Genomic DNA, 23,661 nt, shown 5'->3' on the forward strand with positions numbered 1-23,661 from the left:
GACTGTGTCCGTTCATCTATAAAGCTCACAAATTAATTATGTTATATTGTGTTTATTTAGTCATCTTAAAAAAAAAAAAAAAACTAAGCTAGAAATAAGTAGCAGTTTTACAGGGAGCTTTGTGCTGAAGTCTCCCATCAACCTCGTCTAAGCTGAAGGAGACGCACCATGCTGTTTGGGCTCTACTTATTTGATCTTTGCAGAGGAAGTGCTCATTTGCAGCGTTTTTATGGGGCGACTTTACATGATTGCAACTTGATGGGTGATTTTTTTTTTTTTTTTTTTTTGTTTTGTTTTGTTCGTGGGAAACTCTACAGGTATGATTGTGACTTGGCAGGGATCAATCACAGAGTGAGCCAGAACACCTCCAGATGTGGTCTGGCTGATCCTACAAGACTGCTCTGCCTTCTCTGTGCATTCACATCTGCATTAATGGGTTTTCCCTGCTCCAGATAAGACATCCAGACACGGAGCATATGGTGGAAATTAGGTCTGGTTTTTTGGCTGCTCGCTGTCCTGATGGTCGGGTGATCACGTGGATGGAGCTGTCACATTAGGGCAGCAGTGAGCACCAGGGTACGGTAGTGCTCAGGCTCTATAAGAGCTTCGGCCTCGGCTAACAGGGCTCTCTCCCCTGGATCGGTTTCTTTATCATATCACACACCACATTCCTCACATGTCAACTGACTTCTATGCATTTTAGTTTGATTTGAAAGTAAGGTAGCTAACTTGAATATTGTATTAGATGTGTGAAACAACACTAGATTAATCACAAAATGTAAGTCCAAGGATGGCCATTCAACATGTCAAGCACACCCACGTCACTGAGCCGAATCACTGAGACAGAACGATGTAAGGAAACATCAGAGCTCTTCATCTTTCCTCAAACCTCAAGTTAAAGCCTTCACACCAGCCGTAACCTTACGTCTAAATCCTGCTCCCTCTAAATAAACCAGAATCCTAAACCCCAAATGAAATCCTAACCCTAACTCTAGACCCAACGCATTTTAAACCAAACAAGCCTGGAAATAAACTCAGAAATCGAAACCTCAAGTCTAACCATAACTTCAGACTATAGACCTTAGATTCTTACCTAAAACCCATTAAACTCACACTCAAAATCCAAAAAATACACACTGAAACTCAACCAAACTATTGAATCTAACACACAAATATACATCTTTGAATCTTGAATATTACCTCAAACTTCAGACCCTCTGGGCCCCTCTGGGCCCCCCATGGGCCCCCCAGGGCTAATGTGGTGACAGAAAGCACTCTTTCTATGTGCACAGTGCCAATAAAGTTATCTCCTTCTTCCTAAAAGTAAAACACAACAAAAAGTCTCCCTACTTAACACTGTAAACCCTACAAATGAACCCTAAACACTAAATTCAAGCCGAACTGTGAACTAAAACGACCTCTCAACAGTTAACATCCTCTTAAATTTTCACAACCTCAGACGTTGGACAGCTGTCAAGCCAGCGTGTGCGCCTGAAGTTGAATGTTGTCGTTTTCTATTGTCGAGAACATGTGGAGCACCGAAGATATACATCACACACATATACCATACTAGAAAACACTGAGACAGCAGCACAGATTTATAGTGATGTGGAAGATTTACTGTCAACTGAGACAGTGTATGAGAAAATAGTCCTATTTCACAATTTTAAGAAATCCACCCCAAAACGTTCCTGGATCTGCACCAAAGCTCATCATTCATTCCTTGGCCTGTGGCTGAATGTTCCACTGAGATGTTTTCACAGGTCTGTGGGGATATCTTACTCACTGACAGGGATATGGGACTTTTTGATGGATGGTAAATGCAGTGCTGGAAAGTAACTGAGTACTTCTACTCAATTACTGTAGTTTTAGGTATTTCACTTCAGTGTTTTCATTTCATACACCTAATCACTTTTCACATGCAGTTCGTTACATCTGTCCTTCTCCTCAAGCAAAATGACGGATGCAGGACTTTTACTAGCGATGAAGTACTTTGTTGTATCACTACTTTTACTTAAGTAGAAAATCTTCAGTAAAAACATGTTTGCCTCCACGACTACATGAAGGTATGAAGAAAACAGAATGTGTCAGTGTTAGCCCAAACCATAATGCTCATGACACACACACACACTCACACAGAGCACAATGGCCTAGACTGATAATTGTATTTCCAGTATTAAACTATTCTCTGAGGATTGTAATGCTGACTGCTCAGCCTTGCGTGGCTCTGACACACACACACACACACACACACACATACATGCCACACCCACAGGAAGTTACTCAAGCGGGCTGTAATTTCATTCAGATGCTCTGTTTTCTTTGTGTGATGAGAGTGTGTGTGTGTGTGTGTGTGTGGGGCAACGGTAGGAGCAAAGGCAGCTTTAAGTATATGGTTGCCATCTAATGGCCGACAGACGTAAATGCTGCTCAGGAATTTCAGGAAACAGGAATTTTAAATGATTAAAAAATGATGAATTTATATGGAGACAATTTCATTCCAGCAGTAGAATTTAACAATCACACCAATAAAGCATTTAGGAAAAAGACAAGTTACTCTTGTGTCTTATCGATTTTCTGTATTTTATGAATTGGTTTGATTATAGTAAAGAGAAACTGGTCTGCTGCTTCAGTCAGAGGGGTTTGTTTTTTTCACATCTCCCTCTGAAAACACAGTGTGTGTTTGGTCAGAGGGGTCAAAGGTCTGGAGTTCATCCTTTCACACTTCGAGGTCACCTCAGCAGGGGCAGGCCGTTTTCCTCTTTGTTGAGAAAAGCTACATTTTTGTGTTTAGACAAGTGGAAATAAAAGATGATGTGAATGAGACAGCAGGAAAATATCTGCTGTTTGAGGTGAACTTTACTGTGTTCACTGACTAAATGGACTAAATCATACTTTCTGGCACGAGGGACGTAGTTACTCATTTCAGAGTCTCAATTTTTGTGAATCCAGTTTCCTTGTTACGAAAAGCTGGAATTAACTCAAAACATCATGCTCATCAGTCTTTTAGCGAAAGTGTGTTAATGAAGCGACTTTGGCTCCGGCTTTGAGAGAAGAGTGTCTCTGATGACTCGCTTATCTGCTCGCTGCTGCTACACACAATCATAGTCAGCTCAATAAACACAATTAGTATGTAACTGTAACTGATTCTTTTTAATCTTTAGCTCTGGTTTAATGGGAGTAAATCAGATTTTACTTATACTTAAAACTTTATATTAAAATCTAAATGATGAGGAGGCAGACAGCTGAAGCTGGTGTATTCAACATTTATTTTGTCATTTTAAAAACTGTTTGAGGACAATCAAAATATAAATACATTTCTCTCTCATTCTCATTCACACACTCAACTGGCATCAGAACACACCTGCGCACGGACACACACACACACACACACACAACCCCTGCCCCTGATTTAGATGTTAAAAGGTGCAACAATCAACCATCAGTAACGGTCATCACCTGTCAGACACTGTCATCATCAAACTGCGTCATCCAGATTTTAGAAGCTATTTAAACACAGAGAGAGAAGAAATATTGGACAGGTTTGATATTTATGACAGTCATGGTGTCTCTTTACAGCCGTAACACTCTGTTGAATTGTTGATGGAACTCGCAGGCAGCAGTCAGACTCACACAGAACCTCCACGTCTTCACATCCCCGGTGAAGACGTACCTGCTTTTCCAGCCTGTGTTTATGTCAACTGAGTCTAGAGAGTCAAACAGAAGTCGAGTGCTGCTCAAACCATAGCAAAGAGGTTTTGTCCAAAGCTGCAAGGTCTCAAGTGTCTTGAGAATTTGAACTTCAAGCAACCACCCGTGACATATTTGAATAAATGTACATTATTATTGGGTCAAAATCCTCCAGCAGACGGGAGATTGGGATATTTCATGGTTCTGGCTTATTATGGACAGACAGAAACAACAAGAACTGGGAGCAAAATCAAGACCTCCACCACACAGAGAAAAGAGCTTCACCAAGAGAAACCCAGACCTCATCATAACATCAGTCTGCTGACTGACTGACTCGTCATTTTTGGAAAGTGTGGTAGTTTATAAGGATCATGCAAAACTGGTGGTTCTGCAGAGGACGTATTGGACTCGGCGTTAGCATGCTGCTCGGCTGATGCAGCTCCGCTTTGGAAGCGCAGCATAGCTGAAGTGAAGCTGCTCAGGCTTGTGGGGGTTATACCGTCATGTGGGACTACACAGAATATCTTCCTGATGTGGCGTTCAATAACACTAAAACATCTGAGATGTGAGAGTCAAATGCCAAACAGAAAGCTACTGCATTGTCCATTTTACAATCAACACTCGTTCCATCTTCTCAGATGCTGCTTGTTGGGTTCTGGGACCTGGTGAGGGGCTTTTTTTCAGTATTATCTGACATTTTATATACCGAATGATAAACGTATTAAAAATGATAGAAGCATTATGAAGAAAATCTTGCAGCCCCGTCTGTTTCCCTGCAGACTGACAGAAAGCAAAGCCCCTGTGGCGTTTGGCATTAGACGCACTAACATGGTGGACAACTGTCTGACAGTTGGACTTTTTTGGCAGTAGACTGAAATTTTGGATTTCCAATCCTCTTCGAACGCACCAATTAGTAGAGTCTTGCTTAAAGCAGCATTTCCACATGATGAAAACATGTGAATTAGATTTTGGAATTTTTTTTAACATCCTGGAATTAAAGTGGTCGGTGAGGATATAACGATGCCTGATGTGTAATTAATGAGAGAAAACATACAAAACGACCAGTGTGGTCTTTTCAGAAACATTCCTGTTAGCCGACAGTCTCACCCTGCTGAGTCTGTTTCTGTCTGTCTGACACTCAGGACGGTCCAAAAAAATAATAATAACACAAAGAGGCCAAGATCAAACCAGCAGAAACATCTGGCTCTCATATGGTGACTCGACACTTGAGTCAGGAATAAAGTCAGAACCAAGCTGACATTTACACACGGTCTTCTTGTGGTCGGGAGCTTCCTGCTGCCTCCCTTGCGGCCCCTGTCATTTACTGACGGTCCCTGGATGCGAATAGCATCGTATAAGACTCACAGGAGGGGGATCGTCATCTGAGGCAACTGGCTGTGTTCTGGTTCTTTAACATTCCCAACTCCCACGGGCCAAATAAACACAAAAAAAATATACAACAACACAAGCACATCATTTAACTGCAGTCTAACAGGGCAGATTGTGTTCTGTTATCCCAGAGAAAGAAAAAGGAAAGAAGCAGAAAGGAAACAGCCCTTTTCCCTGCATTGAAAAAAAAAATCATATCTACTTAATCTGAGTGTTTTTAACACTGTGACACTCAATCTGTTGGGATTCATAGAGTGTTCAGTCATTTCCCTCCCTTTTCTGAGGCAGTGGTGGATGTGTCTGTACAGTATTTACACTCCTGAACGAATGACAGAAAGAGGTCAAATCATAAGAGGAGTTCATTTTCAACTCGCTGCATGATTCAGGTTGAGGGGAAAGTCAGGAGCGGGGGGGGGGGGGGGGGGGGGGGGGGGGGGGGTCATTTCTGTCAATTGAGGAGCAAACTTCCCCTAAAACAGCACCTGTATTTGCATACGTTTTCTGGTGGCAATCTATTTCAAACGTTAGCTTTCAGACACTGAGCGTGGCATAAATGAATCAAAGGGTGAGCGTGGATGCAGGGGAGAGGGGAAAGGAAGAGGAAAGGCAGAGCGCACTCGATTTTCTGTGATTTTTCCGGCGAGCTGAGGTCCAAGTTGGGGAACGAAAGCACACGCTGCACATTTTGGCTGCGGCCTGTCAGCGTTGCCTCAACTGCCACTTAAAACACTGAAGGAATTTGGCTGCCTAAATATCTGGCTCCATTCACTCTACAGGCCTTCCACGCCATGATTTTTTTTTTTCTAAACCCACTATGTGGAGGATTTTATAAAATGTGAGACTTCTGGCCCCCAAAAAAAGACACCATGGCAGACAAACATTAGCCTGCTTTCAGTGAATCAAACAGGTTGGATCATTTATGGCTGTTTCCCCTGGTCAGAATAACAACTGAGCCAATCAGAGGTTTGTAGTCAGGACGAAGGGCGGCGATGACATCTCTGTACGTCACAGCCTATGAAATCACAGCCGGAAAACTGGCACAAAAACAGAATGTAAGTGGACTTACAGAAACAAGAGCTCTTAAATCAAAGGATCATGAGAGCTTCTGTGGAGTAAAGGATGGATGACAGCGACAGAAGAAATGATACGTTTTGAATATTAATATCAATCTAGTGTCCGTTTGCTGGTCAGTCAGTCAGGTGTTAAAGTTTGCGTTGACCAGCTGGACGATCATCAGGGACACGATGTCAGACTTAACATGAGCCTGCAGCCACAGATCAGAAGGCTGACCGACCTCCATCCTACACACAGTGGCTGGTGAGGACCAATCTGTCTGTTTAGTGTCAACAAGTCTTTAAGGGAACACGTCACCCAAAATGTTTTGTGTCAGCAAAATGCAGCAGATGATTTCTCTCTCACCACCATAGAGAACAGAGATTCAACCAGGGGAGGAGCTTTCTCCGAAGTTCATCAAAACTCAGCTTCACGACACAAGAACAATATCAAAAAGTGTCAAACTGCTATTCTGATGCTCTTTACGGGTCCCGCTTGGCTTTGGGTCTTTGTCTGAGGGGTTGGATTTCTATTAAAGGTTACTGTATTTAACTACCTCAATACTGAAGTCCTGACTTAAAGGCATAAAGAGTGTGTGGAGAGAACTTAAGGAGAAGACAGGTGATATTCTGTACTTTTGTTACTGTCAACAAATCCAATGAAAAGACCAAAAGCAACCATGTTCGTCACTCTCTCCATTCTTTGTCATCCCTCCAAGCCCAAAGCCCACTGGTTCCCTCTGAGGACTACAGGCTCTGTAGTTTATAGCAAACTTCACTAAAGCAAGAGGAAAGAGAGCATTTGTTGGGGACTATTTTCATCAGCGGATGAATCCACAGTTGGCGCTCAGTGAGTATTTAGGGCAGCGGGGGTGTGTATGTGAGATTTCGCCAAATTAAACAACAGTGTGTGTGTGTGTGTCCATCGTAGGAAGAAGCATGTCACCCAGTGTAACAGTGTGGCTCACTGATGTGTTTTTAATAGTTTTTGGACAATGGAGCTCTGTGGCACAGAGAAAGATGATGCACCAGGCTTTGGATATACAGACAATACTTGTTATTACGATCACTTAAGTACTGGTTTTAGTTATTTAACTGGATTTGTTGACAGTAAGGACAGTGATAGAAAATATCACCATATTTATCCTTAAAACTTACCGCCACAATTGTCATATTCAGATCTCACAAAATAACTTTTCTCGTAATCTTGAGGAAGAATTCTATTTGACCTATAGACGCTTTTCACAGCAGACAACTTGACTTGTCAGAGAAGGAAAAGCACAGGTGTAAATAAGGGAGGGAGCATGCACAACACCAGATCCCTGGAACTGCCTCACCTGAATGGAATTCAGCCATCACTGAAGTTATCATTGAGCTTTTCCTGCTTTGCCAAGTCAAAATGTCTGCCCTGAAAAAGATCAACTGGGGTTTGAAAACAAGCACTTTTTCATCACGCAGTCCAGGTTACATCAGGTGAGCAACTGATGAGAAAATTAAAAGTCTGAGGTGACGTATTCCTTTAAAAAGTCTCCGTGCCCTCTCGTCCTCACCAGTCTGGAACAAAAGGCTCGACCGCAGATCCTCTGACCAACAAGCAGGGCGTAAACAGGAGGTGGGGTGGAGGAAGCTCCACTTTTTCCACGTAGGAGCTTGTGGAGGCTGGGTCTGAATCGATGAGGCGTCCTCTCCTCTGCTCCAGTTCAGTCTCAAAAAGTCTCTCGTGGATGTCTGATTCTGACTCTGTCCTGTTGGCACTGAATCTAACAGCGGAGGGCAAAATGCAAAAAGGGCCTCGAGTTCCTCTCCAGTGCTTCTCCACAATGAAAAGAGAGACAGAGGAATTCAAAACGGATTTAAAACCTCTCTGTCTCTCTCTGTGATCCTGTCACTCAGTCTGACAGGAGACAGACAGACTGAAGGAGAACAAACTGCTCGCTTCCGTTTTCCGAACGTCTCCCTCTGTCTGTCCGTCCGTCTTCTCTCTGTCTCTCTGTCCCTGTGTCCGTGTCTTGGTCTGTGTTGCACCGTGGAGGCCGGCGGGGGTGGGGGGGGCTCTGTTAGGACGCCTTGCCCAGCTCTATCTTCTTCTGGATGACCCGGGCTGAGTGGTAGATGAGCGAGTCGATCAGACCGGCCACTGCAGGCAGCAAGTGGAAGCAACAGGTGAAGAAGAAAAGGAGACGAGCAAAGTCAGATTTCATCTACTTTGTTTAAACTTGTTTTCACATCCATCTTTGAGTCTGCAGCATATAAGCAGGTAACACACAGTGTCAATGACATGGGCACTGAGCAGGGACTGACCTGTAAATACACCTCCGATGATGGCACAGACTCCTGTTAAGAAGTGTGTCAACGATCTGAGCAGACAGGGAGAGAGAGGGGAGATACATTTAAACAAGCTCACATTCTCCTTCTATTGACATAACTGGGCCTTTTCCTGGGACGGACAACAATTTAAATATGCATCTTCAACTGTTGTATTGTCTTTAAATGTCCTTTCAAACCCACTCGCCTTTAAATGACCCTTTCTGATAGTATTCTTAGTATCTGATTGTTTTTTTTTCTTGTCAGGTTGTTGCTACATCTTTACTAAAGCTACATGAATCAGACAGCCAGTGAAGTATTCTAACCTAAAGCAGTCCCTCTGTTCCAACTAACTGGTGATTGAATTGAAAGGAATGTATGTATCTGGATTTTGATATTTGGAATGAATATATGGTAAAAATCTATTCTTTTACACATAAACAACCAATCTTTAGATTTAGAGCTTAGATTTGTCTTTTTGAATGTGCAGCCAAGACACATACACACATACTGAGAGGGTCATTTTAGATAGAAATGTCTCGCTCTCTCTAGTTACTATTTTGTAAAATTGTATTATGAGTTTGGACAAAGTTCAGCTGTATGATGTGCATTCAAAATAAGAGCTGGGGGACAATTTGACGTTATGTTTTCACTGTTGGTGGAATCCTATCATGATAAGTGCAACCTCATCAAAATGATGCTGTTTAATGATTTCAATGAATGCGATGATCCTCCAGTTAGGAATCAGAAAACCAACCTTATCTTCAACGCCGTTCAAGGCTGATGTAAGACAAATTATAATAATAATTAAATAATAATCTACATTATTGTTACTTGACTAAAATATTCAAAAGTGAAATGTTTAACATGTTCACTAGTTTAGTCTCAAAGAATGACTCGCACACCAATAACGGTTCTCTCTTTTTTTCCTCTAGAGATCATTTACAGTTTATAATACAGTGCCAAGCGAGTTGAAAAGGCCAGTGTGGTGTCCACATGTGAATTTCCTGCTTAAGTTAAAAAGCTTTTACTATGCGAGGCCCTCCATTGTGTCCTACCTGTGTTTCTCTGTGAATTTAACCATCATGGGCGACAGCTCATATAAAACAAACACGCCCGGCAGCCCCTGGTCTCCTATCAGCCCGTTGGCCACTTTCTCGTGCCTGGTGACTGAGAACTGGTTTGTTTTTACCACCTGCAAAAACAAAGTGACAACAAAGCACTTTTTAGGCTGATGAGAAGAAATGTGTGTTTAAGGTTGGCGCTGAACATGAAAGTATGCGTCCATATACAGCACCAGAAAACTGCGAAGACGCATTTCAAGAAACAAATGTCAAATAACCTTAATCCAATTTTGGACTCACCTCTCCGTCAGTTTTCACGTAGATGGTAGGAACAATTTTCACAAAATACTGGTACATCATTGATGCTGAGGGAAGAGAAAGGAAATCCTTTTTAAACTAAAATATGAGGGCAGACACAGAGAAAACCCCCTGAGCTCAACGTGGATGTTAATAATCTCTGATGAACCAACAACATGTAGGTCATGACGAAATGGCAGGAAATTGCACAACCGAGTTAGAGCTGTGTGTGTTTTGGACATTATAGAACAAACAGTTGTCGGACCAGAATGTAAGAAGCAGGATTTTAGGGTGCAGAACAAACGGATTATTTATTATTATGTTATGGAGTGTGATGGGACAACGCTGAATGGATAAAAGAGTCCTGTACAGCACTCGGGGTGGGTCTGAATAACACTACTGTCGGTAACCAGTAGTTGGCACTGTTTATCTCCTCCTGCAGGTTATTTCTCCTCTTTATTAGCTTCCTCTGTCTTTTTCTCCTTTCTCTATCCGGTTATGGAGTTCTGATAGAAAGACATTTAAACGCAGCTGCGCTCAAAAACACGATAACCCTCCAGTAAGGAAGCAGAAAAACAAGCTTAAATCAAACACACGCTTCAAGGTAAGGCCGATTTCAGACGACCTGTCCAGAAGTTGTTGATCAAAGATACAATTTGTCGGCGAAAACGTGCGTGATTATCTGTCAAGGCCACGGTGACGTTAGCCTGTTAGCTAGCATGCTACGCTAGAACAACAAACGACCTGGTGGGGAAAAGAGTTCATGTTACAATAAAGTTTTTCATTCGTTCCCGATAATAATAATAATTAACGCTTAAACACTGCGGTTAAATAGCGCAGAATATATCTCCTATGGACGCTGGGACAAGTGTGCGCTCTAGCCTAGCCTAGCCTAGCCTAGCCTAGCCTATCAGATAATTAAATAACACTGGTTACCCAACGTTAACGCGTCACTGGTGTTAACCAGCAACGTCACTGACAAATGTCTTTGGTTAGAAGATCATTAGTTACCGGTTTGGGTCACCGTTAACCGACCAGTAGGATCAGATGGTACAATAACTGACTAGTAACAAGTTGGATACAAAGGTCAAATGTGAAGAGAGAAGTCCACCAAGACAGGATCCATACTAAGAAATGCTTGATTTAGACTGTGGTTGATGAAGCTGCACTGACTGACAGCTGGAAAAATGAAAACAAAGTAAACTAAAGATGTCAGACTGTGGCATCTTAAAGTTCCAGTGCTTTATGTTTTACTAGTGGTATTAACCAGTTTAAGTGTGTTGATTTCTTGTGTATTATCTGCTAAGAGATTGGTACATATTAGACACTGCACTGACTGTTTGTTTGTCAGTGTGCTCAGTGCTGTTTACTGAGAGGCTGGCACAGCCTGGTTAACCTGCTGGAAGGCAAACATGAGCTGCTGAGTCCCTGTTGTCTCTCCTTTCTTAGCTTGTCTGTGCAATTTAATCATGACAGTTGATGTTGTGCTTTGGTGGAGCACATTCCCAAATGTAAAATGACCTTGTTACAGTATGAACAATTAATCAACAGGCTGGCCGTCCTTCTACTACTTTTGGCAGTAGTCACTACTGTGGCTCTGCACCTCATTAAGACCTGCTCAATATTTTGTTCCTCACACGATCAGATCATACTGTATGTAGCTCATCTCTAGCCTGTCCCCTGTCCGTCTGTCCTCTCCAGATGCCAGTGGCTGTAGGTCCCTATGGCCAGACCCAGCCCAGCTGTTTTGACCGGGTCAAGATGGGCTTCATGATGGGGTTTGCAGTAGGAATGGCTGCTGGTGCCATGTTTGGCACTTTCTCCTGTCTCAGGTAACTCTGAACTACAATGTGATGAAAATGTGGACTTCCATTAAGAGCAGCTGTTTTAGTTGAGGAGTTTAGTGCTTTAGAAGTGGACCAGTTAATCTGCATTCTGAATATAAAACGAGCTTATCATACACAATGAAAACCACTGATTCTGACTAGCTATGAATGTCTCACCCTGCTCATTAGTCTAAACTGTCATTCCATCCTCAGGGGTGGTGGTGAATTATTCTGCCTTTTCTGCAAAAAGGGAAACGGGGCACAACTTCTCATTGCCTCCCAGTAACTTTACTGTAAAACCTGTCTTATTTTAAAAGTAGAAAAATGTAAACTTGCCCTTCAGCAGCCACCTGCTCTGGGTTTGAAGCTCAGTGTGTTAACGATCAGGGGTTTGGTTCCTTACAATCTACCAGTTATCATAAATGGTTTCAGGTAGCCAGCAGTAGTCGTTTTGTGTGCTGCATTTAATGCATTTAATTTGAGGTGATGGGTGTTGACAATCTCAAGTGACACCATGCAAACAGTGAAGTAAATTTTTGTTGTAGAGTAGTTGTAATAAATCTGGAAGCGATAAATCTGGAAGCGATGATTCTCTAGGATCGTGTGTGTGTTTTTTTTATAATAAGTAAAATCACGGGCTTTTGATTTAGTGATAATAAGCCATATGGATCTGAAGAATAATTAAAAAGCTGCACTTATTGGCCTGTTGGGTTTTTGTCTTCACCGTGCACGTTAACATTAGCCTGCTGGTGCCACGCCTCTGATTTGCTGTCCACATCTCACATCATAAACAGCCGTTTCCTGGTTTACAAAGCACAACTGAGCCAATCAGCTTTGTAGGCGAACAGAAAACAGGCTAACGTGAACACAATTTCATGCTGAGTAATGAAGTGAACAAATTAATTAGGATTGTCAGGCTATATTATTAATACGTTAGAATATCAGCCACACTTGGCCTGCAAGAACGTTCAAGTTGAGGCAAAGATGAAGCTTAAAGTGAAGCCTTAATAAAACGTGTGCGCTATAATTGATCAGCATATCAACTCAATGTTACCTGCCAGTTATTTACATGGTTGTGTGAATACTAGACTTACAAACAGTTGAGAGTATAACATTCAAACTAGAGGCTAATGATCACTTTCTGCCCACTTGACAACAAGTAAAAACCGTCTCTTTTGTCTCTAGGATCGGCATGCGTGGCAGGGAGCTGATGGGAGGAGTAGGGAAGACCATGATGCAGAGCGGGGGGACGTTTGGCACCTTTATGGCCATCGGTATGGGCATCCGCTGCTGAGGAACAAACCCCTCCACACAAATGTACAGCCATGGGACTCTTCCAATAACCACATCGCCACAGCTCTCTGTCTGCTCGATGCTGTCACTCTCTCAACCGGCAGTCTAGTTTTGTCAATAAAAGTTCTGATTTGTCAAATGGTTTTCAGAGTGGATGTGTTTCACTTTCTGATGCCGCTCAGAGCGACGGACACAAAACAGCAAATTTCATCTAGAAGGGAAAACTACGTGTAGAGATGGTGCACTTTTTCACTGCTGTGTTTGTTTAATCCTACATCGCTGCATTGGTCTCTCTTCCTCTGGATCCAGCTGTTGTACAAAAGGAGTATATATATATAGGAGTTCTCAGTCTCCATCTGGAATTCTGAGGGTCACAGGTTTACTGTAAATGTGTGAAATCTACTTTCAGGGGTTGAATGAGTCACCTCAGTGTGAGTATCACTCCTATAATCTGGTCCACTGCAAATGAGCGCTGTATGTTACGGATACTGTTGTGTTACCAGTTCTATATGTGTATATATGCCTGATCAAAGCCCTTCCTTAGAAGTGTGCAGTAGACTGGAACTGTCCTTATGGTCACATTTTTTGTACGGTCCATTGACATTCATAGACGTAGGCAGGTGATGAAATTTGTCATACTGAGATTATTGGGTTGGAAAATTAAACAGAGGCACAAATTTCAGAGGGAAGCACTGAGCAGTTTAGAACTGAGCATGGGCACGATGAAATGGTAAGATAGTGTTCCACTGCTGCTTATTGGACTATTCCTACCAGCATATTAAAAGCAGTGAAACCATGAACTTGCTGACCTTGTGGCGCCGTGACGTCCGTCTCATCCAGAGGGTTAACGATGCCGGGGTAATCTTTACCAAATGACAGGTGCTTTATCAGATGGGTCATGTTTATCTGCAGGATGACAGACCGATTAGAAGCTGGCAGCCTTTCATAGTTAAAAATTAATCCATTAAACATGAACTTATCCCCAGCTTTGTTTTTAAGAAAGATCGTGTCATCTGAAGACTTCAAACATAAAATGATTTAATGTAACTGAACAGTTCATCTTTTGCTAACAATAATAATAATAATGTGCATGAACTGTTAATATAGTATCACTACATGCAATTTTAAATATAACCTGACAGTAAGTAAGGCAAGTTTTTTTTTATTTTTCTACTACCAGCAGTACCAGCAGGAAAAACCACCAAACAAAATAATCTTAAAGTGAGCAAAGAAAAGATATAGAAATCTGAGAAATATAGCTAGGGTGCAGAAACTGAAAACCTTATCAGTGGAGTTACTTACGTTGTCCAAGCCGAAACTCTGCAGGTCGTGTACTGCAAACACAAACAAAGAGCAACATTTAACCGTTAACTACAAATGCTTCAAAAACACAGTAAATAATGTGAATGTATCTAAAGTTACAGATCTGTCAGTGAGTCATTGATCAGTTTGTGATTGATAGCTGCACATTGATTCAGTCTGATTAGTTAATAGAGAAAAGGCAGCAAATAAAGCCAAAGCCAGCGGTCACACACACAGGATGATATCAGAGTTAGTAGCCGCGTCACCTTGGACCTCCCTTAAATGTGCTCATTTGTATTCACAAGCGTTCATTAGGTTTTTTTTTTTGGTTTAAAGCATCTTTGTGAACACTAATCGAGAAAGAGCTCACACAAGATTTATTCCTGCACTGTAAACAGTAACAGCCTTTTAAGTGTATTAACTATGTGAGCAGGTGTTAATATGTGATTGGCTGCAGCTTCTCACTGTACAAACCTGACTGCACTTGACCCACAAAACTAATATCAAATATGTTTGTAAAAATACTAAAAACTGGCCAAATAACTACAACAAGCACAACGAGAACTACAAGTTCAGACTTAATGTGTCCAATATGATTTGCCAGCTCAACAGTAAATATACGAGCCCATCCACAGGTCTGGTATATGTAGAATTTAAAAAATAAACTGCAAACAAAAGATGGACTTACTTTCCACAGCGTGCACTGCAGAAAGAAGAGAGAAGAGTCACTATGATGATGCAGGTAGACAACAAACCATGTTATGTTGATGTGTGGGAGGGATGGCAGTCAGGGCTCAACAACGCTGACTAAATGCTTTTCTATTTTGAATGATCAGCATTTTTTATAAATCTAATTTTATTTAGACGAGAGCTGTGGCACACGAGGACACAGCTTTTAAAACTTACCTCTGGGGCTAAATCTAGGCTTTTGTGCTCATGATTTCTTTGGTTTCAAAGTATTAAAAGCTCGGCTCAGATAAAGCAATTGATTTAGAGGGTTGAGATTTTTACATAAGAGCAGAATATCTCATTGAGGAAGATTATATTTTTTTTTCTGTGCCAAAAAACAGCTTTACAAAACAGTCTGTATGTCGTCTAAAGGGACCAGAACACGAGTGAGTCTGATTTCAGACGCAGCCTCACTTACAGTAACATCTTCAGCACGAGTGATTCTTGTCTCTTGTTTCTGCTACTGAACGTTTCAATATATAAGCAAACACAATTAACTAAATGCATTCATTCGGATTCATTTATCTCAGAGCCAGGAAACTAACAGTAACACATAAAGTACAGCTCAGAATTCAGCCACCTGCTCTGTTTTATCAACCAACTACATCTGCATTGCAGTATTTTCGATTTATGTTTGAGTACCTGACCTGATCTAACTCACTAACGTGTTCTCCTTTTTAGTAGCCAGCTACTGTTTAGGTTCAGGTTAGAATGAAAGCAGCCTTTAAACTGTGGCACTTTTCCTGCTCAAGTGCCTGTTGGAGGAGATTCCTTTGAGCATTTTGAAAGCTGGCTGCTGTTAATTTCCTGCTCTGGTTTAATGTGCAGACGAGGGAACATTTTAGCATGCAGGCAATACAGGACAGTCCAGTTAAGATGATGGCAAAGTCCAAAACTCACACACGATGAGGCCGAGCGAAAGATGGCAACAGCAGTCAAAGGAATGATATAAAGATGCGGGCAAATGTAGAGGAAAGGGCAAATGTGTGAGGAAACGGTGCTTTTTAGAGTCAGACATCATCAAGTGTGTGGATGCGTCCGGTGAGAAAAGTCAGAAAAATCAGACAGTCGGAGCGGATACAGAGAAGGAGCTGACCTTATTTGTCAGCCTCTGCAAAAATAACTCTGGTTTGGTGTCCTGTCATGGCCTAAATTATGTCTCTGAGGCTTTTTCACTCTTGACAAGAAAACTAATCTGGACAATCAAAATGTACCCGCTCTTAATACTGCATCAATCAGATAAGGCTGGCACCAGCTTTAGAAACCTTCAATCAGTGACTCGACTCGTACTGTACGAAAAAAGATCCAATCATCTTCCCAGTGACTGAAGTCACAGAAAACTATGCATCTTTGTATTTTTTGCATTTATTTTTAACCAAATTACACTCTTTTCTCCACTGAGGACCTGAGATGGAGCTTAAGCCTCAGAAAAAAGGCTGATAAGTCAACGTCAAAATTGAAAAAAAAAATGTTTTTTGTAAATTTCATGCCTACAGAACACATGACAACTTTTCAAAACCAGCCAAATCAACACTTTTACAATTATTTTTTCAGTTTTCAGTGAAACACTAATAAAAAAATAATCAGCCTGAATGGCTGCACAAGTAACGGATAACTTGTGACTCAAACGGGAATACTGAATATTGATAACTTGAAGACTTGGACTTGCACACTGAGGAGCTGAGCTGACCTGGGGACATCTGCTCCAAAACATTTCTACATTTGACTAAATTTGTACTGGATCACTGTGAGTTAATGAAACGTCCAACATGCTGACAGAAGGTTTGGACAGAAGGGTTGGATCTATCATCTATCTAGATGTATCTGACAACACGACCTTCGACAGAATGAGGTAAATCACCTGTGAGCAGCCGCTGCCTGACCTTCACCTGTATGCTGAACAGGCGGGCTCACTGCAGGGTCACACAGTACTGTCCTCTGTACTACACACCAACATCTTTGTGAAACAGTTCAAAGGATATCACAATGATTCATCGTTGCTGGAAAAATCTCAGCATGCAATTAGAAGTGACTGAAGTGCAGCCCTGAGGTGGGACTGATGAGGGGGTTGTTGATGAATGCGCTGGTGATGTATGGATCTATGAATTAGCGGAGACTGACAGACACACTGAACAGTCAAACGTTTCTGAACACCCTTTATTTCAGCATATTGGGGTTAAGCAACGCACTCACTTTAAATGCTCTCAACTTGGAAAATGTTAGAAATACATAAAAGTGTAGTGTGAATTGAATCTGTTCAGACTGCGGGAGAACTTCAATCAATCAATCAATCTTTATTTGTATAGCGCCAATCCATAACAGCGTTATCTCAAGACGCTTTACATAAAGAGCAGGTCTAGACCAAACTCTTTCATTAGAGAGAGACCCAACGATTCAGGAATTCAAAATTAAGGATTCAAGAATCCCCACACTAGCAGCATCAGATATTATATTGAAACTTAGATCCATCACTTTACACATTTTCAGTTTTCACTGACACAGAAAACCTGTCTTTGTGTTTTTCTGCACTACTAATACCAAACTCATTTGGATTCTATAGATCTTTGCTGCTTCTGTGATTTACTTGCCTAACAAAGTGAAAAGAAGTTAACTCAGAATAACTGATAAACCACAGACAGTCTGCTGCCTGCATGCTTGGCTTTTACTGTAGAGCTGCGAGTCAGAAGGCACAACACACGCTTGAGCAGAATATCTTTCTGGTACCCGTGTGGTGAGTCTTCAACTATAAAAAGGTCGCAGCAAACTTACTGCATAGTCTTAGAAGACAAACAGGCCTCTTATCAGTGCTTTTAAAAGGTGATTTTAAAGGGGACGACATGAGGGCAAAGACATGTAGAGAGTGCTGGTGTTTATCATAGAACAAATATCCGGTGACACTATCACAGGGTGTTCAAAAACCTTTAAGTGTGTGTGTGTGTGTGTGTGTGTGTGGGAGCACAGTGGATAAACAGCGGGTCTTACCGTGGACATGAGACTGCTGGAAACTTTTTCCTGGAGCGAAGTGGAAATTTCCTGCCACCTGAGACACAAAGAGGAGGAGAGGGGAAACAAAAAGAATCCAGTTGAGATAATATTAGAGCCACCGTCAGGGAAAACCAAATCAGCAATTACAAGATTAAAGTCACAGAGTTATGAGAGGGTAGTTGTATGTTATTAAGTATTTCCATGATTCAGCAGTCACTTTCCCGTGACAGGCATACAGCTTTCCAACATTTAGATTCTTTTTCTCAGAAGTATTTTCACATACTCATCACAGCTACTTGCTGTAAAAGCATGAATTCATTCATGTAATATTATGCCTTTGATTCTTTAAGTTACAACTTTATTCACATATCAGCGATTTTCCTCCTCACAGTGGAATTTATGCTCCCTAACAACATCACCGTGTCAGGAACATCACGCTCTGTTATGTGTGGAGCAGGTGTAGATGGAGAGAACGCGAGCAAGAAAAAAAAAAATCATTGTGAGTAGCGATTACAAACTGAGGAAGAGTTCAAACACGCTGTGGGTTTTTTCTTCCTTCACCATTACAAACACTCTAATAGAGTTTCTCCAAGGCCGACAAATTCATTTACTAGTTTTAAAAATTAAAACCTTGATCTGAAGCACTATTGTTGGCTGAGTTCCTCATGCTGGCCAAGGCCTTACACAGCACTGAATTTGTATATTTTCTCTTCTCAAAGTTTAACAGGTTCCTCTGATTGTTTTCCAAACCCCACGAGATGTCTTCCACATAGAAACAAGGCTGCTGCTCTTTGGTGAAACACATTTTCTTGGATACTGACAATAATCCACATATAAGAACCAGAGTACCTTGTTGACCTCCAGGAAGCCGTAAACCTGGCAGCCTTCGTTCTTCTGCTCCTGCATCTTCTGGGTGAAGCCCTCCCTCTTACACTGCTCAATGGTGTCGGCGCTCTTGAATGCCCAGCCTCGCCGCCGGTACGCCTCCCGCACGTCATCACAGGTGTTACAGCATCTGAAGACACAAACACACACACCAAGCAGAAGCATTAGGTTATGGGTTAACACAAAGTATTGTTTGTTTGTTTGTGTGTGTGTGTGTGTGTGTGTGTGTGTGTGTGTGTGTGTGTGTGTTTTGGAGTCTTACTTGAGGTCCTCGGTCTCAGCTCCGTAGCAGCTCTCACATCTGTTTGGGTCCAGCGTACTGGGGTCAAACGCTTCACCGTCGTCAGCCTTACCAAGTTCTACACAAATAAAAAACATTAAATTATCATCATTAGCAGTGTTATCAATCAACAAGCATGATTTAGTTCAGATTTAGTGCTAAAAGCTAAAAACTGTTGACTGTCGAGCAAAAAAACTCCCAAACTTTTGCCCCCATACATTCCGGTGTCATGTGTCCACACACAGTGTTGGCAAATCTGCACAAAAATGTGCACTCAAACTTCCCAGTTTGACAACCTTGTGTTGTGTAGCTTTTAGCATTCTACTAACTCCATGGTTCACCTCACAAGCAGTAATAAAGAGGAGCAAAATGTGCATTTGTGTTTTCTAGCCCCTTTGTGTATTCTTTTTTTTTATCTTTTATGTTTTAAATTGAACACCACTTTTAGCACGAATGCCTGCCAAGAGCTGTTGATCAGCGTCCGGGGGTCAAATGTCAGAGTAAAGGTCAAAGTTTACCATGTTTCTCTGCCTCAAGAGTGACAGCTTTGAGATCTTTGTCCAGCCGCTGTTTGAACAGATTGTGTTCGACGTCCAACTGCTGCTCGCCAGCCACGTCCATCGCATCTATACTGAGATCTGAGAGGGAGAAAAAAAGAGAAAAAAGACAGGGGGAGACGGGGGCCAGTTAATTGTTGTAATTAAAATCTTTAGCAAGTTAGCTTCGTCAGCCTGGAGCTCCTCGCTAAGGGTAACAGCTGTGCTACTTACAGGCGCAGGGCATGTGAGGGAAAATTACGTCGATGTTGATTTTTAGTTTGTCTCCTCGTGACGTGTCGACGTAGAGCTCAGGGTGAACCTGCGGGGAACAAACAGAGCAGACAAAGTTTAATTCAGTTACTTGGTCAAAACGCAAACATGTCAGACACACCTCTGCATTAACACGCAACTGGAAATATTTGAGATGTCACGCAACGACGCGTCTCCCCTTTGGTGGTGTTTTTAGCACCAAAGCCTGATGTGCTTTTGGCTGTACAATAGAATTCCTGCCATTCAGCTTCGAAACCATGACAATACAATCCTGTTGGCCGCACTAGCTACACAACATTTTGCTCCATGAAATAAATGACATCTACTGACAGTTTACTGAAGTTTTTAAAACGGTCCAATTCAACATAGTACTTCTGAATCTCATGAGTATAAATGTCAGTAAAGTGAATTTCAAACTGGTGCGACCAGTTATCGTTATTAACCACTATGAGCAGCCACATGAAGGCTAGTGTTGACTTCACAGCTATGAGAAGCTTCACTGTTCGTCCAGGCTCGTCGGACCCTCCTGACAGGAAGTGTTTCCTGAATGCTGTCAGCTGGTTCGTGTTAACACCAGGAAGCCTGTATTATTAGCATTATCTATTAACTGCAAATTTACTCATCTGTGCCAACAACAACAACGATATTCTCATTTTTCTGGGTATGTTTGGGACTTCTCAGGCATGTTGGCCTAAAAGTTCAACTTGATGATGATGATGATGATGTTATTGATTAATATGACCTGAACACAGATAAGTGGCAGAAAAGTGACTGAGTAAACAATTTAAAAATTAATCAATTTAAGAAGTTCACAATAATCAATTTACATTTTGCCTAAAATTAACAGTTGGGCTTCTCAGCCCCCGTGGCGAGCGGGAACAGTGTTTGCTACAGGTCTGTGTGAAAATTTCATCACGTCAGGCTGGTCTGCCTGGACACACTACAGCGATCAAAGCCAAATAAAGGACTTCTTTGTGGCAGTACACATGTTATATTTCCTCTGTGTCAATTCTAATTCGGCCTGGAACATTGTGCCCACCAGACTAGGATGTCAAACAATCAGGCGACGTGGATAAACTCACCTCTTTAGTGAGATAGTACTGCAGCTCAGAGACAAACAGGATTAACATGATGACACCACTGATGATGGTCACTACGGAGACACAAAGGAAGCGAGGCGGTTAGAAATCAGAAGTGTCCTGCCTCAAACTCTGACAGCAGGAAAAGTTTAAAAGGAAAATCCCTCAGATCCTCTTCTAATGATTTTTTTTTTTTTTTTAAATCACATTTTATCGTATGCAAGAAAAATAAATCTTTTTTTCAGAAATGTAATAGATTTTAGTTTTTCACTTTAAAAAAGCGCAATCTTTCCTCTATAACTTACATCATGTCGTGTACACGAATATCTTCTAGTTAAGAAAAATGTTGATTAAAGCAGCAGTAAGCAGTCAATATCATAATGTATGTTTTCATCTGAAATCATAAGTACATCAACATGTTTCATGATTCCTCATAGAAACATGTAGATAATAGAGTCATTTGTATTTGACAATAAGTTCATATATCAGCTGTATCCCTACAAGAATTGGTCCTGATCCAGGGTTGCAATTACACAAATCTTGTTACTGATTAATCTACTGAGTATTTTCTCCATTCATTGACTGATTTATTGAGGTATGAAGATGCCCTTTATATTTTGCCAGAGCCCACAGTCTTAAAGCCAAAGATTTTAAGTTTACTATCATATAAAACAAAGTAAAGCATGAAATCCTGATGTTTGAGAGGCTGGAACCAGCAAAAGTTTGCTTAGAATAATGACAACACCGATGTGCTAATAGATTACTCATTTCAGCTCTGGTGAACTCAGTCGAATCAGGCAGAACCAGTTACTAAAGTACATAGAACAGATCATGGCCACTCTCATGCATTAAACACCAAGCAACTTTATCCAGTCTGCCATTTGATTTTCACAACGTACAGAAATAAATGGACACCAACGGCTGCTTGATAAGTAGGAAATATAGTAAAGTGGCAGTAACATATCAAACAGTTTTCATTGAATTATAGTTTATAGTTCACAAATCATATGTGACAAATGTGCACCACTGATCCTGTCCTCATCTGTCGTATCAGTTTTCTTCCATCTCACCAGTGTCTGTGCTGCTGGAACATGTGAACCCCCCTCCAGGGTCCAGGGATTATTCAAATCTTATCTTTAATACACTCCCCACACAGCAGCATCCTTTGTACAGCTGCCACCAGTAATGCTAAGTGTTCACAGTTTCTGCAAACAGGCTATAACATGCAAAATCACTGGGAAACATGTCTTTACATTATGTGATGTCATATCATTGTTTGGAAAATACATATTTTCTTTATGTATTTATTTGCATTTGTGCCACTATCCTTGTCGTTGTGCTGCTCTAGTGTTGAATAGTAAATGTTAACGGTGTCTCTTCTGCTGCAGTTCAGTCTAACTTAGTATTTTGAGGTCAATGTTAACACTGTAAAAGGCTGTTTTTCATCTATTTTAGAATCTAAAGGAGAAATGAGTCAGTTAGCCTTGTTGTTAGCCGCAGCAGCTAACAGCCTGTGAGCCTGAATGGCTGCTGCTCTCTGCTCAGTTAAAGCCTCTCACCGGTCGCTCCTCCCCACGTCTTCACTCGGAAATCCTCCAGTGTTTTGGGATAAGCGTCAAACTGTTTCAGTTTGTTTAACGTGTCCATTTTCTGAACCAGAAAACCACGGCTGAACACAAATGTTACCGACAGATTCCTGCACTCCAGACACACATCAGTCCTCCGCTTTCACTTCCGGGACACTCACGGGGTACGGCGCAACCAATCAGAGCCGGCCGCGTAATTTTGCCTTTTTTTTTTTTTTTCCACCCATAAATACAGAGAGAAATATTTTATGAAGGCTAGATTGAAAAACATAAAGATTATTTTATTATCTTTGGCATTTTTTAAATTTATCTGATAGCTATGGAAGCCTATTTGTACAGTACAGTAAACACTACAGCAATGGTGCAAATGGGCAGTAAATATAATGCCACAAAAAAACATCCTGTAAATCATTATAATGAGAAACCTTCTTGGAATAATTCCATGTTATATCAAAATAATGAGATTTTTTCTCATAGTAATGATTTGATATCTCAAAATAATGACCAAGTATCTCAAAATAATGAGAAACTTTCTAAAGTCATTATTTTAAGAGACTTTCTCATTATTTTGAGATACTAAGTCACGATTTTGAAAAAAATCCTCATTATAATGACTTGCATGATTTTTTTTAACACACTTATGGATATGTGCTTCCATAGGGACAGCAGACAGTGGAGAAAGGTAAAGACAGGGCTGGGCTGGATTTGAACAGTAACGTTTTGGAAAGGAGAGACACATAGATTCAAATATTACTTTTAATTAGAGTTTGTACAGTTTAGAACAGAAAGCTATTCACATATTAAGACACAACAAACTGATCCGGAGCAGATCTCATGACAAAGTTGGATCTCCAAACTGCCGAAGATTCAAGACAACAAACGGTATTCTTCCTCTGTATGTTTGATAGAGCTGTTTCTGTGGTACCTCATGTAAACATTGAATCCAGTTTTCTAGAAATCGTAGATTGGCTGTGTCAATAATCACTATGATACAAGAGTTTATAAGCAAACTGTGACTTTCACTTGTCACCATTTGTTTTCCACAGTTGTGAAGAAGAAACGGACATCAGGATCACTCCTCCTCCTCCTCC

The 23,661-nt window shown here is 41.2% G+C and overlaps 2 protein-coding genes across 3 annotated transcripts; one reads left to right on the forward strand and one right to left on the reverse strand.

Moving 5' to 3' along the window:
- Positions 1 to 7,108: 7,108 nt before the first annotated feature.
- On the reverse strand, positions 7,109 to 22,704 carry ergic3 (ERGIC and golgi 3). 2 transcript variants are annotated; one of them, XM_070849419.1, is made up of 14 exons: positions 22,544 to 22,653; positions 20,988 to 21,058; positions 19,867 to 19,954; positions 19,615 to 19,734; positions 19,079 to 19,175; positions 18,781 to 18,946; positions 17,929 to 17,986; positions 14,906 to 14,920; positions 14,218 to 14,249; positions 13,725 to 13,821; positions 9,800 to 9,864; positions 9,494 to 9,630; positions 8,433 to 8,488; positions 7,109 to 8,268 (listed from the first exon to the last, which is right to left on the reverse strand). In XM_070849419.1, exons 1-14 carry the CDS (start codon positions 22,629 to 22,631, stop codon positions 8,189 to 8,191), a joined length of 1,170 nt encoding a protein of 389 aa, XP_070705520.1. In that variant the 5' UTR covers positions 22,632 to 22,653; the 3' UTR covers positions 7,109 to 8,188. The 2 variants fall into 2 exon arrangements, with proteins under 2 accessions (XP_070705520.1, XP_070705512.1); XM_070849411.1 differs by lacking the exon at positions 14,906 to 14,920 and having other exon boundaries at positions 22,544 to 22,704.
- romo1 (reactive oxygen species modulator 1) lies at positions 10,291 to 13,058 on the forward strand. Its single transcript, XM_070849431.1, has 3 exons — positions 10,291 to 10,400; positions 11,498 to 11,628; positions 12,808 to 13,058. The coding sequence occupies exons 2-3, from the start codon at positions 11,498 to 11,500 to the stop codon at positions 12,914 to 12,916; spliced, it is 240 nt and encodes a 79-aa protein (XP_070705532.1). The 5' UTR covers positions 10,291 to 10,400; the 3' UTR covers positions 12,917 to 13,058.
- Positions 22,705 to 23,661: the final 957 nt, after the last annotated feature.

Source organism: Pempheris klunzingeri, chromosome 2 (genome assembly GCF_042242105.1).
Source record: "Pempheris klunzingeri isolate RE-2024b chromosome 2, fPemKlu1.hap1, whole genome shotgun sequence".
Lineage (NCBI taxonomy): Eukaryota > Metazoa > Chordata > Actinopteri > Acropomatiformes > Pempheridae > Pempheris > Pempheris klunzingeri.

Excerpts from the sequence above, each read along its gene's own strand:
- romo1 (XM_070849431.1), top strand. The coding sequence starts at position 11,498 with ATGCCAGTGGCTGTAGGTCCCTATGGCCAGACCCAGCCCAGCTGTTTT. Across the intron at positions 11,629-12,807 it reads GGCACTTTCTCCTGTCTCAG|GATCGGCATGCGTGGCAGGG; the intron begins GTAACTCTGAAC and ends TTTTGTCTCTAG.
- ergic3 (XM_070849419.1), bottom strand. The coding sequence starts at position 22,631 with ATGGACACGTTAAACAAACTGAAACAGTTTGACGCTTATCCCAAAACA. Across the intron at positions 19,176-19,614 it reads TCTTGAGGCAGAGAAACATG|AACTTGGTAAGGCTGACGAC; the intron begins GTAAACTTTGAC and ends TTATTTGTGTAG. Across the intron at positions 17,987-18,780 it reads GCTTCCTGGAGGTCAACAAG|GTGGCAGGAAATTTCCACTT; the intron begins GTACTCTGGTTC and ends TTTGTGTCTCAG.